This window comes from Astatotilapia calliptera, chromosome 14, assembly GCF_900246225.1.
Source record: "Astatotilapia calliptera chromosome 14, fAstCal1.2, whole genome shotgun sequence".
Lineage (NCBI taxonomy): Eukaryota > Metazoa > Chordata > Actinopteri > Cichliformes > Cichlidae > Astatotilapia > Astatotilapia calliptera.
Window position 1 is genome coordinate 499,354 of NC_039315.1, and position 18,518 is coordinate 517,871.

Consider the following 18,518-nt stretch of genomic DNA (forward strand, 5'->3'; position numbering starts at 1 on the left):
TCTTCAGTTTTTGGTAGCCCAAAATAAATTTAAGTAGCCCGAATAAAAAAAGAGCAATTTTTTGATTGATGTTTTGTTTCTGTTACAATATTATACATTAAAGTATAATATTGCAAAGGAAACAAAACATTAATCAAAAAATTGTTGAAACACAAATTACAACATTGTATAAAAATTACAATCATCAACTCAAATACTTGGTTCTAATTGAACAGAAATTTCTATGAACTTGTAAGAACTGTGTAGGACATGAATCTGTGTCAGATCCTGACTTTGAAATTTCCACTGAAGTCACGGTAAGAGGCGAGTGGAACCAAGATCGAGGCCGTTTGCTTTGTGAAGTTTGCACAGACGGCTACATTGTGCCAGTGGTAGTTCACTCTTTGCAACATAGTAGCTGCTCTAAACTGATTTTCAGGTTTATTTTTAGTTTGCAATTGGTGTTTGTTCTGGGAAAGATATTGCAGACTGAGCAATAATGCGTTTCTAATGGGGGCCTTTCTTAAAATTACTGGTCCCAGTAACAAAGGCGCTTGTCGACTCAGAAATCGAGGGAAAACCAACAACACACCCGGCAGAACATTATGTTATTTACACGGGTGCACATAAGTGGTCCGCATGTGCGCATTCGCTGTCAAAATAAAAGACGCGCAGCAGATAAGAAGTTGCAGCGCGCGTTTGCGTCCATATAAAGGCAGTGTTTTTGTCCTAGAGTGGGATTTTCACGGCACATTCCACACCACATCTCTGTGCGTTCATCATTTGTTTGAAGCCAGCTCACCTCCTGCAACCACTTGTCCGAGAATACGCGCTTCTTTTGTGGTTCGAACTCCTTCTGACATTTCTTTGGAGGTGGAGGAACATCACAGTAATTGCTTAAAGGAGCTTCTTCGACATCTTTAAGAGTTCTAAACTTTAAGAGTCTGTCCTCCTCCAGAAAATCGTATGTACCCAAACACGCGTTGCAACTTCTTATCTTGTGCGTGTCTTTTATTTTGATAGCGAATGCACACCTGCGGACCACTTATGTGCAGCCCTGGTTATTTAGCTCATCATATCGCAGCCACAGAAATTCTTTTGTCCATGAAACCATAAAGCTGCACTTTCTTTTTGCCTTATAGTCTGATTTGTCATAACTTCTCCGTTTTGTGGTAAGCTTTTCTTTGGCTGTCACTTCTTCACCCTGACCTGTCTTATTTGGCTCAGCAGAACTGAAATATATATCCTGCTGCTTTTACACACGGACTCACATAAGCTCAGCGATTCTCTGCGTGATCAACCTCTCACATGTTTAAGCTGCGGGAGATTTCACTTGTCATGTTTGCATAGTAAGCTAACGATTAATAAGACGATGTCAGAGGAATTGGTGCACAAATTATCATCACTCACAGATCAGTGCTGTCGCTCTCTATACACAGTTCACGCGATTGCAAAGTGAAAGCAAAAAAACAAGCGCAAATTCAAACGCAATTACAATATGTCACATATTGACAGTGGCTCACCGATGCCAATGACATAATTACCCAGCTACATTTCTGAAAGAATGCAAAAGCATTGACATATATTTTTCCTTCCTACGATAGCCCGACGGACAGGGCAGAGATAGACTCTGGTAGCCCGACTGGAAAAAAAGACTGGCAAAAAACAGATTTTGCGAGCCCTGGACCTCTACAGCTCCGGCGTCCCAGCGGCTGCTGCACGCTGCTGCATCTTCTGCCTGACGTGAGGCAGCACAGCGTCCCTGTAAAACACCTCCAGTTTGGACACTGTCTCCTCCCACAGCTCGGGGTCAAAGGTCACCAGGACCACAGCCGTTTCCTTCAGGGTGAAGACCACGAGGTCGGCCTCCCGCAGCCCCGTCACCGCCAGCTGACACTGGATCTGAGTGTAGTAGCTGTGGGAGGTCTTCAGGCGGTACACTGGAATCTGGAGGAGGAGGACACGAAATCAGAGAGGAAGAGGTGGAGGAATTGGAGGAGGAGGAAGAATCAGAGAAGAGGAGGAAGAGGAGGAAGAGGAGCAGACTGATGTGTGTTTGCTACCCCGCCGCGCTCCCGTGTGGCCTCCTCATGCAGCTGCAGACAGAAGGCGGGGTCCTCCCTGCAGGCGTCCTCCACCCGCCTGTGTCTGTGCTTGTAGGGACACTTCACCTCCAGACAGAGCAGCCATTGGCCGCTTCGTCTGTCCGTCACGATGCCGTCAGGACTGGCAGCCAACCAGGGCCTCCGGGGGTCGACGAACAAGCCACAGTCCCGAACGCAGACCTGCTGGCCCAACGCCGAGGACTTCAGCCTCTGTGGGGTGATGTAATCAGTGACATCATCAGCAAATGTTCAATAAAGTTTAGTGTGTAGAAAACAGCAGTGAAGGACCTCCTCCTCGTCCCCAGTTTGTAACGTTCTTGTGATCATTGCGGTTTTCTCACATATTTTGTGCGTTTTCTGATATTTTTCACTGATTCTGGTTTTCTTATTATTTTATACACATCTTTCTTTCACGTCACTGGTTTAAAACTATTATTTTCTCTGTTCACTGTTGACCATTACCATAATAATTAGTAATTAGTCATTTATTTGTATTTTACCTGTCAGGCGTCGCACTTTTTAGTCTTTTCCTCGTGATACTGAGCTTCTTTGACTTGTTAAATTAAACTTTAACTCAGAGCGCTCATAATGCCCATATATCCTGCTGGCCGTGTTTGTGAGATGGCGGAGTGTTACAAAGACGCTGAAACACACCTGGTACCTGCGGATGACCTCAGCCTCCATGTGGACCCCCCAGCTCATGGCTCTGGTCTGGACTCTGGGCCCCTCACCTGTCGAGACAGTCAGGTAACCAGTTACTGGCTGACCTCTCGGGATCCTGCACGTGTTACAATAAAAACTCACACCAGCAGACGTCCTGGTGAAGCTGCTAAAAGATACATTTATATGGAGTCAGGGTACCAGGTGGTAGAAGGTGTGGCCTACCTGTGACAGCAGCCAGGTAGGAGGTGGGCGGAGTTTTGCTCTTGCCGTTAACAAAGCCGGAGCGAGCGATGCTGTGTGCCACCGAGGCCGTGATTCGGTTCTTCCTCCAAGCGAACCAGTCTGGGTTGTTTCTCTGTCCGCGGGTCAAGACTTCCACCTCCTCCACCACACACCGGTCCAGACGGACACCCACATCCAGGGGCACCTGCTCGGGTTTGGGAGGGGCTGCTGGGGAAGGTTTCTGGGGAGGATCTGGATCAGCAGCAACCGCCTCCTTCACAGGTTTCTGTGCCCGTTTCTGTCCTCCTTCAGGAGGAGGTCTCGCAGCCGAGGCAGCTTTTTGGGCGCCGCTGTTTCCTGGATCTGCCCGGGAGTCAGTCCCAGTCTGAAGGGGGCGCGCAGCACCGGGTCTGGTTTTACTGGAGGTTCTGGTTCCAGTGATGCCTTCTGGAGTCTGGATGGAGGGGTGGTATCTGACCTGAGGGAGGACTGGTTTCTGAGCCGTGCCAGTACCTGTGGAAGTCTGCTTGGTGTGGTGGTTCCGCATTGTTGTTGGGTCTTGATCCGAAAGGGGACCAGAAGAGAAACTGCAGGAAAGGAATGAAAAGCAGAAGAGTCTGAATCCAGGAAGCAATAAACGTGATCAGATGAAATAAAATCACGAAACGAAATGAATATCAAATCAAACGGGTAATAACAGATTTTTAACTTGACAGAGTCGACCGAGGCTTTTATTTTGAAGAGTCAGATGTTTCGCCACACATCCGGTTCAAACAGCCGAAACAAACCACGTGATCGCCCGACCCGTCCCCAAGCCCATACACTCCTGCCACCAGACTCCGTTCAGATTTGTGTAGAAACACGGAGCTCGGCGCTCCGGTGGACGCAGGCTCACCGGGAGGCGTTTGAGACTCACGGGGAGGAGCCGCTCTGGTTTTCGGCCCGGACCTCACGAAGGCAGCGTTCATCGTTTTTCAGGGAGATCCTTCCAAATAATCAGGCCAACTTTAACGTTTCCTCGTCTGTCTTTCAAGAAACAACTAAAAGCTCATATTTTTTAGTTTTTATGCGCTGTTATTTTGTTGTGAAGCACTCCGTGATCCTTGTCTTAATACAATTTTACTTACTTTTATAATGTGTTCTTAGGGTCCTCGTCTTATGGGAAATAGCTTGATCTCTTGAAACAGAAAAACAGGGAAACACAGAAACGGAAGGAGGCCCTAAAGTGAATGAATTTTGAATAGAGTCTGGTTGAAGCCGCTCCGGCTCCTCTGAGAGCACACGGCGAGGTTAGTTCGTGTTTCCAGACCTCGGCCTGTCTGTTCTACGCTCATTAAGCTGTAAACCAGCGGGCTGGCTCCTTATCTAACTGCCAGGTGAGTGAAAGTGTCAGAATGTACCTTACCTGTCTCTGCTGTCGGTCTGAGAGCAGAAACGAAACCGAGTCTATTTAAAGCTTCGCTGACTCATTATCCCGTGACACCAGACACGTCCCGGCATGTTTCAGCTCAGCCTGCTCCCAATAATCTGGGGGATCATCGATGAATCGTATCAATAACAACCGGAAGACTCGGGTTTGGAGTTTGTTAATACAGCCACAGTAGACGCTGAACACTCTTCATCATCACTATCACTGTGTATGAAGGACGAGCTGCCGTCAGCCCACCTGTGTGCAGGTCGCAGTCTCACCTGGAGGCGTGGCTTCGAATCCACTTCTGACAAAACGCTTTGCTCTTGTTTGTTTACAATAGTGAAAAACAGTGATGCATAAAAATACCAACTATGCATTTTAATATGCTGATTCAATTCAACTTTATTTATACAGCGCCAAATCACAACAACAGTCGCCTCAAGAGAGATAAGATAAGACTTTATTGATCCCACAACGGGGAAATTTTTGCGTCACCTCAGCTCAGGTACAGATATATGAAGGAAATACAAAAATACAATTTAAGTACAATCAATGAAAAAAGTAAGATAATACACTATATACAATGGTAGCATACACAGTATGTGATTATGGATATAGTTGGAAATACGGAAGACATAAACTATATAGCTTGGAAGGTCATGGAAGGTCCATTATGCATGAAGTGGTTACCGTGGATGTTCACAGTGTCCAGTGACTTATGACATCGTGATTGAGGAGTTATAGTCTAACTGCTGTTAGACTTGCTTTACATTGTAAGGTAGACCCTACAACAATAGATACAGAGAAAAACTCAACAATCATTTGACCCCCATGAGCAGCACTTTGGTGACAGTGGGAAGGAAAAACTCCCTTTTAACAGGAAGAAAGTGCTCTAATAGGGTGATATGGTACTACAAGGTCATTAAGATAAGATGGGGCCTGATTATTTAAGAGCTTGTATGTGAGCAGCAGGATTTTGAATTCTTGATTTAACAGGAAGCCAAAACAGGAGAAATCTGCTCTCTCTTTCTAGTCCCTGTCAGGACTCTTGCTGCAGCATTTTGGATCAGCTGAAGGCTTTTCAGGGAGTTTTTTGAACATCCTGATAATAATGAATTACAGTCGTCCAGCCTGGAAGTAATAATACTGGTACTGTCTCCAGTCTGGTCAGAGCCCGCTAACTGTCTTTGGTTCTGTGTGGTTGGCTGAACCGCTGCTCGCCTCACTGAAGAGAATTTGACAGGAAGTGGCGAGCTCCTGTTCTTTGAGTCCTTGTTCTGTTAGACCTCAGTTTGTGTTGAACCGCTGTGATGTGTCCTCCTGCAGCGGATCATGCGGGTCTCTCGGGTCTCTGCCGGCCTCTTCCTCACTGATCTGGACTCGGCTCTGAACACCAGCGTGTTGACCAGCAGAAATGTCACTCTCATCATCAACGCCAGTGGGCTCGAGGACATTTCCTACCCGCAACTGGATGGTCTGCAGGTGCTCCACATCCCCGTCCAGGACCAGCCTCATGCCCCCCTCAGAGAGTACTTCGACCTGGTAACTGAACGGATCAACCAGAACCAAACGGGGGCGACTCTGGTCCACTGCACCGCCGGCAGAAGCCGGTCCTCTGCGCTGATCATGGCCTACCTCATGAGGTAGCCACAGTGCTTTAGTCTCACTTTGACAGTCAGGTTCTGGTCTCTGATGTGGTTCTGGTCTCTGTGCTTCAGGTCTCAGGGTCTCAGCCTCCGTCGAGCTCACCAACTTGTTCTGGAGCAGCGACCATTTATTCGACCCAACGCTGGTTTCTGGAGGCAGCTGATAGACTTGGAGAGGACCCTGTTTGGTAGGAACACGGTGAGGATGGCGAGGACACCAGGCGGCGTCCTTCCTGAAGCTCTGGAGGACTCGGACGCTGCAGCGGTGCACTGCCTGAATGTCTGATGCTGGCTGGCTCTGCAGCGTTTTCGGTCTGAAGCGCTCTGAGGAACTGCTTCCACGTGCTCTTCCTGTTGTTGGGAGGAGCTTATAAACCTGTGCATATTTCTCCTGTTCTCTGGGCCTCAGAGTGCTGCTCTGCGATTGGTCGTGGTTTAAATGCCGCTGAAATCATCTGTTTTCTGCAGTGTGTGTGTTATGGTGCCAGACGGTTATTTACTTGTAATTTTATGGTACAAATGAAAAAGTCACATGACTGAGCAACTGGTTCAATCAAACCTTTATTTAAAAAAACCCCCAAAACAAAAAACAAAAAAAAGCATCAGCAACAGTTCAGGTCAGACGCTGCACACAACCCTGCAATCAAGCTGAACTGAGCATGTGCAAGAAACGCGTGAAAACAACAAGTAAGAAAAAGTTTTATCAAGACAGCAGATTGACCACATTAGTCCGGGGGCGGGGCTGTAGGGGGCGGGGCTGTGTGTGTGGGGGGCTGAGGTCTCAGTACTGGAAGCTTCTCTTGGTCTGGATGTCATCGAGGATCTGCTGCAGCTCCTCGTCCTCGAAGCGACCCTCCAAGCTGAAAACACAGAAAACTTTATTGACACAGCAACCGAACAACCACACAGACACACACACAGGTGTCGTCATGGAAACACAGCATCGTCACAGATCACTGACGCCACCTGCTGCTCTGCCGCCTCCTGCTGCCGGTTCTGCTCTGAAGTATCTGCAGAACTGAACCAGGACCAGCTCTGGACAGGAAACTGAATCTCTCTGCAGCTGTGTACCTGACTCCGCGGTATAATTCTCAAACACGTAGCCTAAAGCAGACGACTCGTAAGCTGGAGAGTCACAGATTTAGAGGATCATCATTTAGCCTGGAGAAATAGTTTGCTGCTTTATAAGAAAGCCCTCCGCAGAGCCAGAACATCTTACTATTCATCACTGATTGAAGAAAATAAGAACAACCCCAGGTTTCTCTTCAGCTCTGTAGCCAGGCTGACAAACAGTCAGAGCTCTGTTGAGCCAACCATCCCTTTAACATTAACTAGTAATGACTTCATGAACTTCTTCACAAATAAAATTTTTATCATTAGAGAAAAAATTACCAGTAATCATCCCACAGATGTAATATTATCTACAGCTACTCTTAGTACCATTGATGTTAAGTTAGACTCTTTTTCTCCAATTGATCTTTCTGAGTTAACTTCAATAATTACTTCCTCCAAACCATCAACGTGTCTTTTAGACCCCATTCCTACAAAACTGTTCAAAGAAGTCCTGCCATTAATTAATGCTTCGATCTTAAATATGATCAACCTATCTCTAATGATCGGCTATGTACCACAGGCCTTCAAGCTGGCTGTAGTCGGTCTTGTGTCAGTGAAGTAAAAGACGGATTTAATGCGACAGGACCATTCAAACAGCAGTCGCTTTCTAAAACACCGGATACAGTGGATGCTAAAGTATTGGGCCCCCTTGAACTTTCCCACATTTTGTCACATTACAGCCACAAACATGAATCAGTTTTATTGGACTTCCAGGTGAAAGACCAACACAAAGTGGTGCACACGTGAGAAGTGGAACGAAAATCATTCATGACTCCAAACATTTTTTTACTAATAAACAACTGCAAAGTGGGGTGTGCGTAATTATTCAGCCCCCTTTGGTCTGAGTGCAGTCAGTTGCACATAGACGTTGCCTGATGAGTGCTAATGACTAAACAGAGTGCACCTGTGTGTAATCTAATGTCAGTACAAATACAGCTGCTCTGTGACGGCCTCAGAGGTTGTCTAAGAGAATATTGGGAGCAACAACACCATGAAGTCCAAAGAACACACCAGACAGGTCAGGGATAAAGTTACTGAGACATTTAAAGCAGGCTTAGGCTACACAAAGGTTTCCCAAGCCTTGAACATCCCACGGAGCACTGTTCAAGCCATCATTCAGAAATGGAAGGAGTATGGCACAACTGTAAACCTACCAACACAAGGCCGTCCACCTAAACTCACAGGCCGAACAAGGAGAGCGCTGATCAGAAATGCAGCCAAGAGGCCCATGGTGACTCTGGACGAGCTGCAGAGATCTACAGCTCAGGTGGGGGAATCTGTCCACAGGACAACTATTAGTCGTGCACTGCACAAAGTTGGCCTTTATGGAAGAGTGGCAAGAAGAAAGCCATTGTTAACAGAAAACCATAAGAAGTCCCGTTTGCAGTTTGCCACAAGCCATGTGGGGGACACAGCAAACATGTGGAAGAAGCTGCTCTGGTCAGATGAGACCAAAATGCAAAACGCTGTGTGTGAAAACTAACACTGCACATCACTCTGAACCATCCCCACTGTCAGATATGGTGGTGGCAGCATCATGCTCTGGGGGGGCTTCTCTTCAGCAGGGACAGGGAAGCTGGTCAGAGTTGATGGGAAGATGGATGGAGCCAAATACAGGGCAGTCTTGGAAGAAAACCTCTCGGAGTTTGCAAAAGACTTGAGACTGGGGCGGAGCTTCACCTTCCAGCAGGACAACGACCCTAAACATAAAGCCAGGGCAACAATGGGATGGTTCAAAACCAAACATATCCATGTGTTAGACTGGCCCAGTCAAAGTCCAGATCTGAATCCAATCCAGAATCTGTGGCAAGATCTGGAAACTGCTGTTCACAAACGCTGTCCATCTAATCTGACTGAGCTGGAGCTGTTTTACAAAGAAGAATGGGCAAAGATTTCAGTCTGTAGATGTGCAAAGCTGGTAGAGACAGACCCTAAAAGACTGGCAGCTGGAGCTGGAGCTGCAGCAAAAGCTGGTTCTACAAAGTATCGACTCAGGGGCTGAATAATTACGCACACCCCACTTTGCAGTTGTTTATTAGTAAAAAAATGTTTGGAGTCATGTATGATTTTCGTTCCACTTCTCACGTGTGCACCACTTTGTGTTGGTCTTTCACCTGGAAGTCCAATAAAACTGATTCATGTTTGTGGCTGTAATGTGACAAAATGTGGGAAAGTTCAAGGGGGCCGAATACTTTAGCATCCACTGTAGGTAAGTATCGGATTCAGTACCACATTCAAAAGTGACCCAGATTGGATTTGAAAATATTGGATTTGCCGTTCACACTGTCATTACCATGATTGGATACGGGTCGCAAAGGGTGAAAAAAAGTCAGATTTGATGTGCTTTCGCCTGCAGTGTGAACGTAGCTTTGTTATTCTGCAATAGACCTAGGATTCCCATGATGCACTGGGTTTTTCCTTTCCAGTCACCTTCCTCACTATGTGTTAACAGACCTCTCTGCATTGAATCATATCTGTTATTAACCTCTGTCTCTCTTCCACAGCATGTCTTTATCCTGTCTTCCTTCTCTCACCCCAACCAATCACAGCAGATGGCCCCGCCCCTATAAAGCTCCTTGAGGTGACTGTTGTTGTGATTTGGCGCTATATAAATAAAATTGAAATGAACTTTCAAAATAAAGCTGCAGGGCTGGTCAGGTCTGTTTTTATGAAGTGTTTTACGTGGCCTGTGTGAGTGCAGCGTCACACGCAGTGCTCTGTTGTCCAGATTCTGTACAATAAAGTTCAGATTTGTCTCATGAAGCTGTTCCACTGTGCCAAAAATCATTATTTCAGTCATAAACTGATATAAAAAACTGGAGAGGTGGTCACAGGTTCATCCTGTGGGCTCAGACTAAAGCCAACTGTCTCACCCAGCTGACTCGCACAGCCAATCAGGATGAGCCTGTGCCTCCACCTCCACCTGCTTTTCAGTGATCTTTTATTTTTCATCTGAATCGTTAAGATTAAGACAGACACGGTCATTAAATCAGAAGTGTGAACAGGTAACACTTCCCGCCTGTGGAGGAAACACGACCCGTGTATTTAATGGTGGAACGGCAGGAAACGCATCACTCTCCGTGCCCTCGCCTAACTGGTTGTTGTTCCATGGGCTTAATCAGAACGGTCCCATTTGTCACTACCCGATCCGTACTGGAAACCCGATCGGTACCACGCATGTGTGAAAGGCGTCTACTTCATTTCACGATAGTTACAGGTCAGAGTATCTGTTGAGATGTTAACAATAAGTATCTCTTAAAACTTTTGCAATAATGAAACATTCAATACAATGTAGACAAAAACGAAAAATAAAAAGATAGTTACGGATCAGGACTCCCCGATGCTTACCGCGCATGTGCAGATGTTTTCTTCTTCTTCTGTTCGTTTAATGGCAGTTTACTGCCAGTGTACGAGGACACTGCCACCTGCTGACCGAGCGAATGAACCCTATTGTAAACTGAATTAGCGTCGTTACAAACGTGTGTTAAATTTGATTTAGTGATAATCGAGTGTGTTTATGCTCGTCTGTGAGGAGAGGATTGTTGGAAAAGTGATGATAATGTCCGCTGTCACTGTCAATTGTCAGTAAACACTTCATCTGGCTGATGAATCTTCACGTGACACATTACAAAGTCTGTATTATTAACTCTGTAATTAGGCGCCATTCTTCTTATTTTACGGCGCTGTTGTTCAATCAGGGGACGCTCTCTGTTGAGGAGAAAAGCATGAAGTTGTTTGTATACGGAGGTGTCCATTGTTTAAATGTCCGAAAAAGAGGCAGAGCTGTCGAGAAATGCTAGGAGCTAACTGGGCGCTAACCGTATCATATTAACTGTCACAGTGTTGGCAAAGAGAGAAAGTGACGTAAGATTTGTGCATGCGTGGTACCGATCGGGTTTCCGGTACGGATCAGGTAGCGACACCATCCATGTGATGGTCATGTGACCACGCCCCTCAGCTACAGAGTAAATGGTCTGTGTGCAACGACTTCCTACAGACACACGCAAGGAATTCTTACCAACCCCACTCATGCTGTGATCACCCACCCACAGGTAGGGATGGGTATTGATAAGATTTTCACGATTCCGATTCCATTTTCGATTCGATTCTTTATCGATTCTCTTAACGATTCTTTTTAAAAAAGGAGAACACTAAGGTCGATTAGCTTAGAACTTTGTTTTATATCTTCTCTTTGAACAAGATAGAAATTTAGGAGTAACATGGCCTTACAAACCCAACAGTGAGATCTTGAGAGATCCAGCCTACGGCTCTTCAATGGGGTGTCACAGGGTCCCCGGGGAAAAAAATTGTAAATGTAAAATAATAAAATAAATATTCTTCTGTAGCAATAACAAAGTATAACATAAATTATTCTGTAGCAATTACACAAGAATATCCAGTAATGTCCCTGCCTACAATTAAACACATTCACTTACTGAAAATCATCTGCTGTGGCAAACGGGTGCAAGCCTTTGACCACAAACTGAGTCTCTGCTCGGTGACATTAGTCTATCCTGGCCTGAAAGGAGACGCTACCGGTAGACTGCAGCGAGAACTGCCAGCATCTGAGCCAGACTCTGTCTGTCTCATCATGGTCACCTAAACGCACAGTAATGGCAGATAAGGCAGATTGCGCTAACATAATATGCACTGTTGTTGATTATTTACCTGCCGCATTAACGGGAGAGGACGTGCAAACGTTACCGCTGCTGCTGGGTTGAGATTCACGAGTCCGGAGTGGAATTAAAAACACGACGTTCATTTAAGGTCATCGCGTGTTTTGTGAGCAAATGCTTTTGCATATTCGTAGTGTTTCCTCCCTTAAATGAAATATCTACTTTGCAAGTATTGCAAGTTGCCCTGTTGTCATCCGTTCTTGTAAAGTATAACCAAACTTTTGAGCGTTTGAGCCGCCGTGTTTCCTGCCAGGTAAATGACGCTCCGCAACGTGGTGACGTCATTCAGGGCGACTGGAATCGATAAGGGAATCGTTTGCAAAAATGGCAAACAATTCCAAGGAATTGAAACAGTGGGAACCGGTTCTCAACAAGAACCGGTTTTCGATACCCATCCCTACCCACAGGTGTGGTTTCTGGATTCCAAATGTTGTGGCCATTTTTGTTGAATGTTTATAAAATGCAGTTTGTATTCATTTTAGTTCTTTAAAGTTGTAAGAATATGCTGACCTAGTTTTGTTAAGTAAATTTGTAATTAATTTTTGGAAAAGTTCTTTGGAAAGTGATTGGTTTATTAGCTTATGGAGCCTCCCATTAATCAGGGGATTAAGAGCACCTGGAGGGGTGTGGTAAATGTTTTTGGTTTTTTGTTTGCCAAATGTCTGATGGGAAGACAGGACGGTTAGAAAATGATTTTTTGACCACTTTTGAAGTTGTTAAAGCAAATTAAGTTAACTTTCGTTTAAGTTGTAAGAAGTTATTTGGTTGATTTTTGTTTATAATTTTGCACGAAATAAACGCCATATGATTTTTAAACAATGGAGTCAGAAGTGCGTTCCAAAAGCAAACCTCCCGTTGCCACCCACGGCCTTTTCGGTGTTTGGAACATAAAAGGCCGTGACACCAAATGTTTCCACCTGCCGCATCCAACCGGTCACAGCAGATGGCCCCGCCCCTCCCTGAGCCTGGTTCTGCCAGAGGTTTCTTCCTGTTAAAAGGGAGTTTTTCCTTCCCACTGTCGCCAAAGTGCTGCTCATAGGGGGTCAAATGATTGTTGAGTTTTTCGCTGTATGTATTATTGTAGGGTCGACCTTACAATATAAAGTGTCTTCAGGGAACTGTTGCTGTGATTTGGTGCTGTATAAATACAACTGAACTGAATTGAACCTGCCTATGTGTTTAACTCAGCTAGTTATGAACTGTGGAGCAGCTCCTGTACCTCAACACTGCAGCTGTCAGAGGCTTTTATTGTGAAGTTCCTGCTGTGACGTGGATCTGACTTACCTGGGGATCAGGGCTTTGGCCTCCTCTGCGGCTTCTGGACACAGGTTGGCCAAACTGGCGAGCTCGAACTTGTGGAGCTTCTTCTGCAGCAGGAGGCTGAAGACAGAAAGATGACAGGGGTCAGAACCGGATCGCCTCAGACCTGGGTAGGAGCCGGGGCGGGGGCGTACCTGCGCACGGCCGTGATGGTCTCGCGGTTCTTGAAGCGGCTGAAACGGGCCGTGTAGTTGAGGGTCTTCATGAAGACCTCGGACAACTCCTGCTCGTCCTCGGCGCTCTCGTTCTGCTGCTTTCTGTGCTCCAGCAACATGTGGACCTCCGAGTTCAGCAGCGTCTCCGCGTTCTCGAACTCTGAGGGGGAGGAGGAGGGGTTAACATCTGTCAATCACTCAGCTCAGAGAGGCTTTGAACCTTCAGCCGAACCCACAGACAGCAGCTCGGTCTGTGTACCCGCGTGCACCCACGGACCGCCCGCGCGTGTCTGTAGTTGTTCGAGAGTGCGTGCGCGCGCTGCAGGTACTCACCTTTTGGAAAGAGCAGCTGAGAAGCGTCCTCTTCAATATCACCAACATGCGGAGGAGCCGCGCCGCCTCCAGCCGCCATGTCGAGGAGCGTGAAGCCGCCCGGAGGGTGAGACACAGCTGCCCGGTCAAGCCTGGCAGCTCTGCAACAAAGCGCAGGTCGGGGGTGAAATCCCGGAGAGAACGGTCGGGGGGTAGAAAGCAGCGCCGCCGCTCCGGACCGCAAGAAAACAGCGAGAACTACTTCCGGGGCGCCCACAGTCACTTCCGCTCTTTGTGACGACATTAAAGAACATTATGAAAAACAGAAGGAGGGTGCAGTTTGTGCCAAAGAGATGACAATATAAAAAAAAATTACATAAAATTAGAGAATCAGGTCGACAGTTCATTTTCCTGTCTGGCAGGGATTCTTTCAAAGTAACAGTCTCTGCTAGCAGCGCCCTCCTGCGGACGGGAGCGGCAGCTTCGCACTGAGTGTCAGAGAATAGTTTTAAGCAGTTTAAAAAAAGATTATTTTGTTACATGAGTGCCGGAAGCCGCTAAACCCCGACAAAAAGAAACAGAACAGAATCTATCTCAGCGGTCGTAAAAGGGAGACTGCGTTGGCCGGGAATCGAACCCGGGTCAACTGCTTGGAAGGCAGCTATGCTAACCACTATACCACCAACGCCTGAAGGCAGTGGCGCTGTACCACAATAAAACACACGCAGCATCAGTATGACTCAATATGGCGTAACGTGACGGCTGTGACCTCACAGCAGGGAGGTCCTGGGTATCACAGAAACTCAGGAGAGGCTTCTCCAAGCACACCGGCCACAAAGTCAACAACCTAGTGTAGCTGTGCAGTACAGCGACGAGAGCTCAGACCTGGAGAAACCAAACAGCCACTTCATAATATCAGCTATCAATTTTATTTCTACAGCACAAAGTGCTTCACAAGTAGTTCATGAACAAGAGAAAATAGAAAAATAACACATGATATAAGGCAAACGCAACATATTTAACATAAAAACAAAACAAACACAAAACAAGCCTGATGGTGCTCAAACTGAACTTTGAGTTTCATCAAGCCAGTGTAAAAAACGTGAGTTTCAAGACGAGATTTGAAACACTGTATGGACTCTGAAGTACGAATATCAAGTGACAAGTGATTCCCAGTGTTGGGAAGGGTACATTTAAATGTATTCCATTACAGATTACAGAATACATGCCCCAAAATGTATTTTGTAATGTATTTGTAACTGAATACTTTGGATTACTTAATCTATTATCATGCTTTTTATAACTACATGAATGTCCTATTGCTGTGTGATTCATTACTGTTACTGAAGGTTACTCTCCACACCAACACCAACTAGATGTTTAAATCTTAATATAAATGAGTAACAGTAGGTGGACATTAGGTAAGGCTGCACTTTTTGCAGCGATCTCGTATAGAAAACTATTTCTGTATCAGTAATATGTTTTCTTTCTGTCTGTTAATAATCATGTGGAACTGCACATGATTATTTGCAGCTAGCAGGTTGTTAATGCTATCCATTAAAAACAGCATGTTAATACGTGGAGATCCTGAAAGCTGCTCCAAAAATGATCATTTTTTATTTGAAATATTTGTTCAGTTCTCCTCCAAACCCCAGCAGCTGTCTGTTGTAGGCTTTGATTGTTTACTAAAATAATAATAAAAGTGTTCTAACATCTCACTGATTTTATGTGTACTGTGTTTATTAAAAGAGATGAAGCTTGTGCTTCTGTCATGTAGTGATTATGCTTAACTGTATGATGCTTATTAGACATTATGAAACAGATGATACATGAAAGTGAATTTTGCCAAAGTGCTTAAGATGCTTTTTTAAATAATTTTTTATTTTTTTTATTTTTTTATTTTTTTCCTGTCCCATTTGGATCTTTAGTTGTCAGAATTGTTGTCTGAAGGCCAAGAAAGATGCCAAGTGGATTTACTTTAACTGGGTGTCAAAGTATTTAATACTTTGGGAGTAAGTAAAAGACTCATGAAATCAATTCAGACGCAGCTGGCTGTTCACCTGCATCTAAAGGTCAAAGGTCACTCTTTGAGGATGCCAGTGTTCACATGTTGGACAGAGAAGACAGACGGTTTGAAAGAGGAGTGAAAGAAGCATCTATGTCCACTGTGAACGACCATCTTTGAACAGAGGGCGGGGCTTACCACACCAACTGTCGGCCATCTGTAATCTGGTCGTCTTAACGCCCACTCACACCTTGGGTCAGTTGATCTCAGTAGGTCACATGATAGGGGGCAGGGTCTTTGAGTGGTGTCACCTGCTGATGACGACACACCCTTTTCACACCTTGGGTCATGTGATGAGCAGTGTTGGTCAAGTTACTTGAAAATAGTAATTAGTTACTAATTACTGATCACTTCTCTAAGAAAGTAATCCCATTACTTTACTTAATTTTCAAAAGTAATTAGTTACTTAGTTACTTTTTAAAAACATGATACACGACCTGAATACGTAATAAAGAACAGACCTTTCAGCCCAATTCTATTTTTCTCCATAATCCATCATATCAAACTGAATCAAATGAAAAAGTCTCTTTTTAAAAAACCCTGAAGGAAATTGGGTTAAGGCTGTGGGCCTTATGCCAGCGCCGTCTTACCCTTACACAAACATCACATGTGGAAGGCATGTCAGAGAAGTATAAATAATAAATAATAATAATAGTAAATAATCATTCTGTACATCCTATAATTTTTAATCCTACAACAGTTTTTAACTTGCATAGTTCACATTTCTGTATAGCTGTATATCTCAGATTCAGAACAGGACACCGTGGGACACAGACGAACCAGCAACAGGCAGGAGAACTCACAGGGCTTAAATACACACACCAGTAATCAGGGGATGAGAGACAGGAGGGCAACACGGCTGGGAGGAATCAGAGCTGACGGGACAGGGGAAACGTAAACTGAACACACTCACGTCAGACAGAGACCTTCACAATAAAACAGGAAACTGACGGAGAACCAGACAGGACACTGAACTTGACAGGCGGACTCATAAGTAGACACAATAACACCATGGACAGACAGAGGGAACAGAGAAGTGGAAGCAGGCAGGCAAAGAACAGAAACCTAACAAATGGCAAAATCACAACAGAATACACACTCGGAATGAACAAAAGCATAAGGAAACACAAAACACTGAGTCCACAGACTCAGGACCATGACAATAACCTTTCAAATGTCTTTTTTAGAGTTCTATGAAAATTTTAAGCTTGCAAAGAAAAGCGTCTGGACTTCTTTAAGTTTCCTTGAAGATGTTTCTCCTCTCATCCAAGAAGCTTCTGCAGTTCTAAGAGCAGTTGGTGGAGCGTCCCTTTTTTCACATGACTGTAGCAGCACATGTACCTGTTGAGGCTTTTCCATTGGGACAAAGTCGTGCTGGTCAAAGTCGTCTTTCGTCTGAGGCCATTCATGGTGATGGCGTTTTGATGGGACCCTTTCTTTAAGTAGATGTCAGGGGGGACTTATTAAGTCAGTAACTGTATAATGACTGATGATGACGAGCCCAAAGATACTTACCTAGACTTTGATGGGTCCTAAATAAAAGACAGAAAAGATGCATGTAAATAAGACATTTAAAAAAGCATCTTGAGAAGCCTGAAAATATAAAGTCAGACCTTCTTTCTAAGTGAGACTCCAAATCCAGTGAATGCCTGTAACTGCCAGGTGTAAGACTTTCAGAACTGAGTGGACCTAAAAATAAAAACCCTTTATGTGTTAATACAGTTGTAAACAATTATTGGTAACACTTTATCACAAGAGGCTGTGATGTTTATCTTACCTTTCATATGTGAACTAAACTCTGCCTGTTAAAAGTATAAAAAGAGAGTTAAGCGACAATGCTTGGTGAAATTTGTAGAATAAAATCAAATGTATATATGAATCAGGAAAGCATGTTTATTTTACAGTATTTCTCATAGGACTTAGTTTGTTAAGAGATGGTGAATAAAACGCAAACAACACCTTCTAATATTCAATTCAATTCAATTCAATTTTATTTATATAGCGCCAAATCACAACAAAAGTCGCCTCAAGGCGCTTCATAGATACAGAGAAAAACCCAACAATCATATGACCCCCTATGAGCAAGCACTTTGGCGACAGTGGGAAGGAAAAACTCCCTTTTAACAGGAAGAAACCTCCGGCAGAACCAGGCTCAGGGAGGGGCGGGGCCATCTGCTGCGACCGGTTGGGGTAATAGGTTCAGCATTTTCAGCTACTTACATTTCTAGTGGTCCCGTGCTCTCTGCTGAAATCAAATGACAATAAATAACATGTCAGAAGAGCCTCCAGCATTTGCTGTGATAATCTTTCCAACCAGCAGATGGTGTCATCGCTACACTGTACAAACTGTGGGGTGTTGTTTTTGCTGTACACCATTATTGCAGGGAAAAAGTCACACTGGGTTATCGTCAACTCCAGCAGATCTCTGCTGCCTGCTCAAGGACCACTAGAACCTCTTCAAGGACTTCTTAAACCAGATCAAGGCCATGCATGTTCTCCTGAACCTCTCACAGCCTCCCCATAGAGATCAACAACCTAATCAAGGACCTCCATGACCACCTTTAAGACCTCTGCTACCCCCAAAAGAGTCTCTACCTCCTCCTCAAGGACCTTTCCTATTTTCTCCAGGACTCCCAAACTAAACTAACCATTACAACAGAGAATCCTGTTCTCTGATTGGCTGTCAGCTGTCTATTAAAGACAGAGTCCAGGTAAACCAGTTAAACCTTATATATAAACTACAGCACTACAGGACTGCCTGGAACCTCCTCAATGACCTCTGATGAGTCCTGAAGGACTCACCTCTGGAAACTCTCCAAAGAAAAAACTATGCAGAGAGACAACAGACAAT

The 18,518-nt window shown here is 45.0% G+C and overlaps 3 protein-coding genes, 1 long non-coding RNA gene and 1 other non-coding gene across 6 annotated transcripts; 1 reads left to right on the forward strand and 4 right to left on the reverse strand.

The window, feature by feature from the left end:
- Positions 1-1,611: 1,611 nt before the first annotated feature.
- Positions 1,612-4,812, reverse strand: LOC113036381 (uncharacterized). 2 transcript variants are annotated; one of them, XM_026192706.1, is made up of 6 exons: positions 4,375-4,812; positions 4,097-4,146; positions 2,970-3,556; positions 2,739-2,815; positions 2,043-2,294; positions 1,612-1,926 (listed from the first exon to the last, which is right to left on the reverse strand). In XM_026192706.1, the coding sequence occupies exons 3-6, from the start codon at positions 3,514-3,516 to the stop codon at positions 1,669-1,671; spliced, it is 1,134 nt and encodes a 377-aa protein (XP_026048491.1). In that variant the 5' UTR covers positions 3,517-3,556; positions 4,097-4,146; positions 4,375-4,812; the 3' UTR covers positions 1,612-1,668. The 2 variants fall into 2 exon arrangements, with proteins under 2 accessions (XP_026048491.1, XP_026048490.1); XM_026192705.1 differs by lacking the exon at positions 4,097-4,146.
- Positions 4,097-6,616, forward strand: LOC113036383 (dual specificity protein phosphatase 14). Its single transcript, XM_026192708.1, has 3 exons — positions 4,097-4,345; positions 5,707-6,023; positions 6,099-6,616. The coding sequence occupies exons 2-3, from the start codon at positions 5,713-5,715 to the stop codon at positions 6,310-6,312; spliced, it is 525 nt and encodes a 174-aa protein (XP_026048493.1). The 5' UTR covers positions 4,097-4,345; positions 5,707-5,712; the 3' UTR covers positions 6,313-6,616.
- On the reverse strand, positions 6,590-13,937 carry polr2d (RNA polymerase II subunit D). The gene is made up of 4 exons (XM_026192707.1): positions 13,624-13,937; positions 13,270-13,450; positions 13,100-13,195; positions 6,590-6,886 (listed from the first exon to the last, which is right to left on the reverse strand). Exons 1-4 carry the CDS (start codon positions 13,904-13,906, stop codon positions 6,808-6,810), a joined length of 639 nt encoding a protein of 212 aa, XP_026048492.1. The 5' UTR covers positions 13,907-13,937; the 3' UTR covers positions 6,590-6,807.
- A 281-nt stretch (positions 13,938-14,218) lies between these two features.
- Positions 14,219-14,290, reverse strand: trnag-ucc (transfer RNA glycine (anticodon UCC)). The gene has a single exon. It is a non-coding gene; the product is annotated as a tRNA-Gly (tRNA).
- Positions 14,291-17,008: 2,718 nt separating this feature from the next.
- LOC113035754 (uncharacterized) lies at positions 17,009-17,913 on the reverse strand. Its single transcript, XR_003274386.1, has 5 exons — positions 17,888-17,913; positions 17,445-17,469; positions 17,281-17,356; positions 17,183-17,199; positions 17,009-17,103 (listed from the first exon to the last, which is right to left on the reverse strand). It is a non-coding gene; the product is annotated as an uncharacterized LOC113035754 (long non-coding RNA).
- Between the last annotated feature and the right edge of the window lie 605 nt (positions 17,914-18,518).

Bases quoted from the DNA above. Each gene is read 5' to 3' on its own strand.
- LOC113036383 (XM_026192708.1), top strand. From the start codon at position 5,713: ATGCGGGTCTCTCGGGTCTCTGCCGGCCTCTTCCTCACTGATCTGGAC. The intron at 6,024-6,098 runs GTAGCCACAGTG...TCTGTGCTTCAG, and splicing joins ATCATGGCCTACCTCATGAG to GTCTCAGGGTCTCAGCCTCC.
- polr2d (XM_026192707.1), bottom strand. From the start codon at position 13,906: ATGTCGTCACAAAGAGCGGAAGTGACTGTGGGCGCCCCGGAAGTAGTT. The intron at 13,196-13,269 runs GTACGCCCCCGC...TTCTGTCTTCAG, and splicing joins ACCATCACGGCCGTGCGCAG to CCTCCTGCTGCAGAAGAAGC. The intron at 6,887-13,099 runs GTAAGTCAGATC...CTGTGTTTTCAG, and splicing joins GCCAAAGCCCTGATCCCCAG to CTTGGAGGGTCGCTTCGAGG.
- LOC113036381 (XM_026192705.1), bottom strand. From the start codon at position 3,516: ATGCGGAACCACCACACCAAGCAGACTTCCACAGGTACTGGCACGGCT. The intron at 2,816-2,969 runs GTAGGCCACACC...CTGTCTCGACAG, and splicing joins CTACCTGGCTGCTGTCACAG to GTGAGGGGCCCAGAGTCCAG. The intron at 2,295-2,738 runs GTGTGTTTCAGC...ATCACCCCACAG, and splicing joins AGGTCATCCGCAGGTACCAG to AGGCTGAAGTCCTCGGCGTT.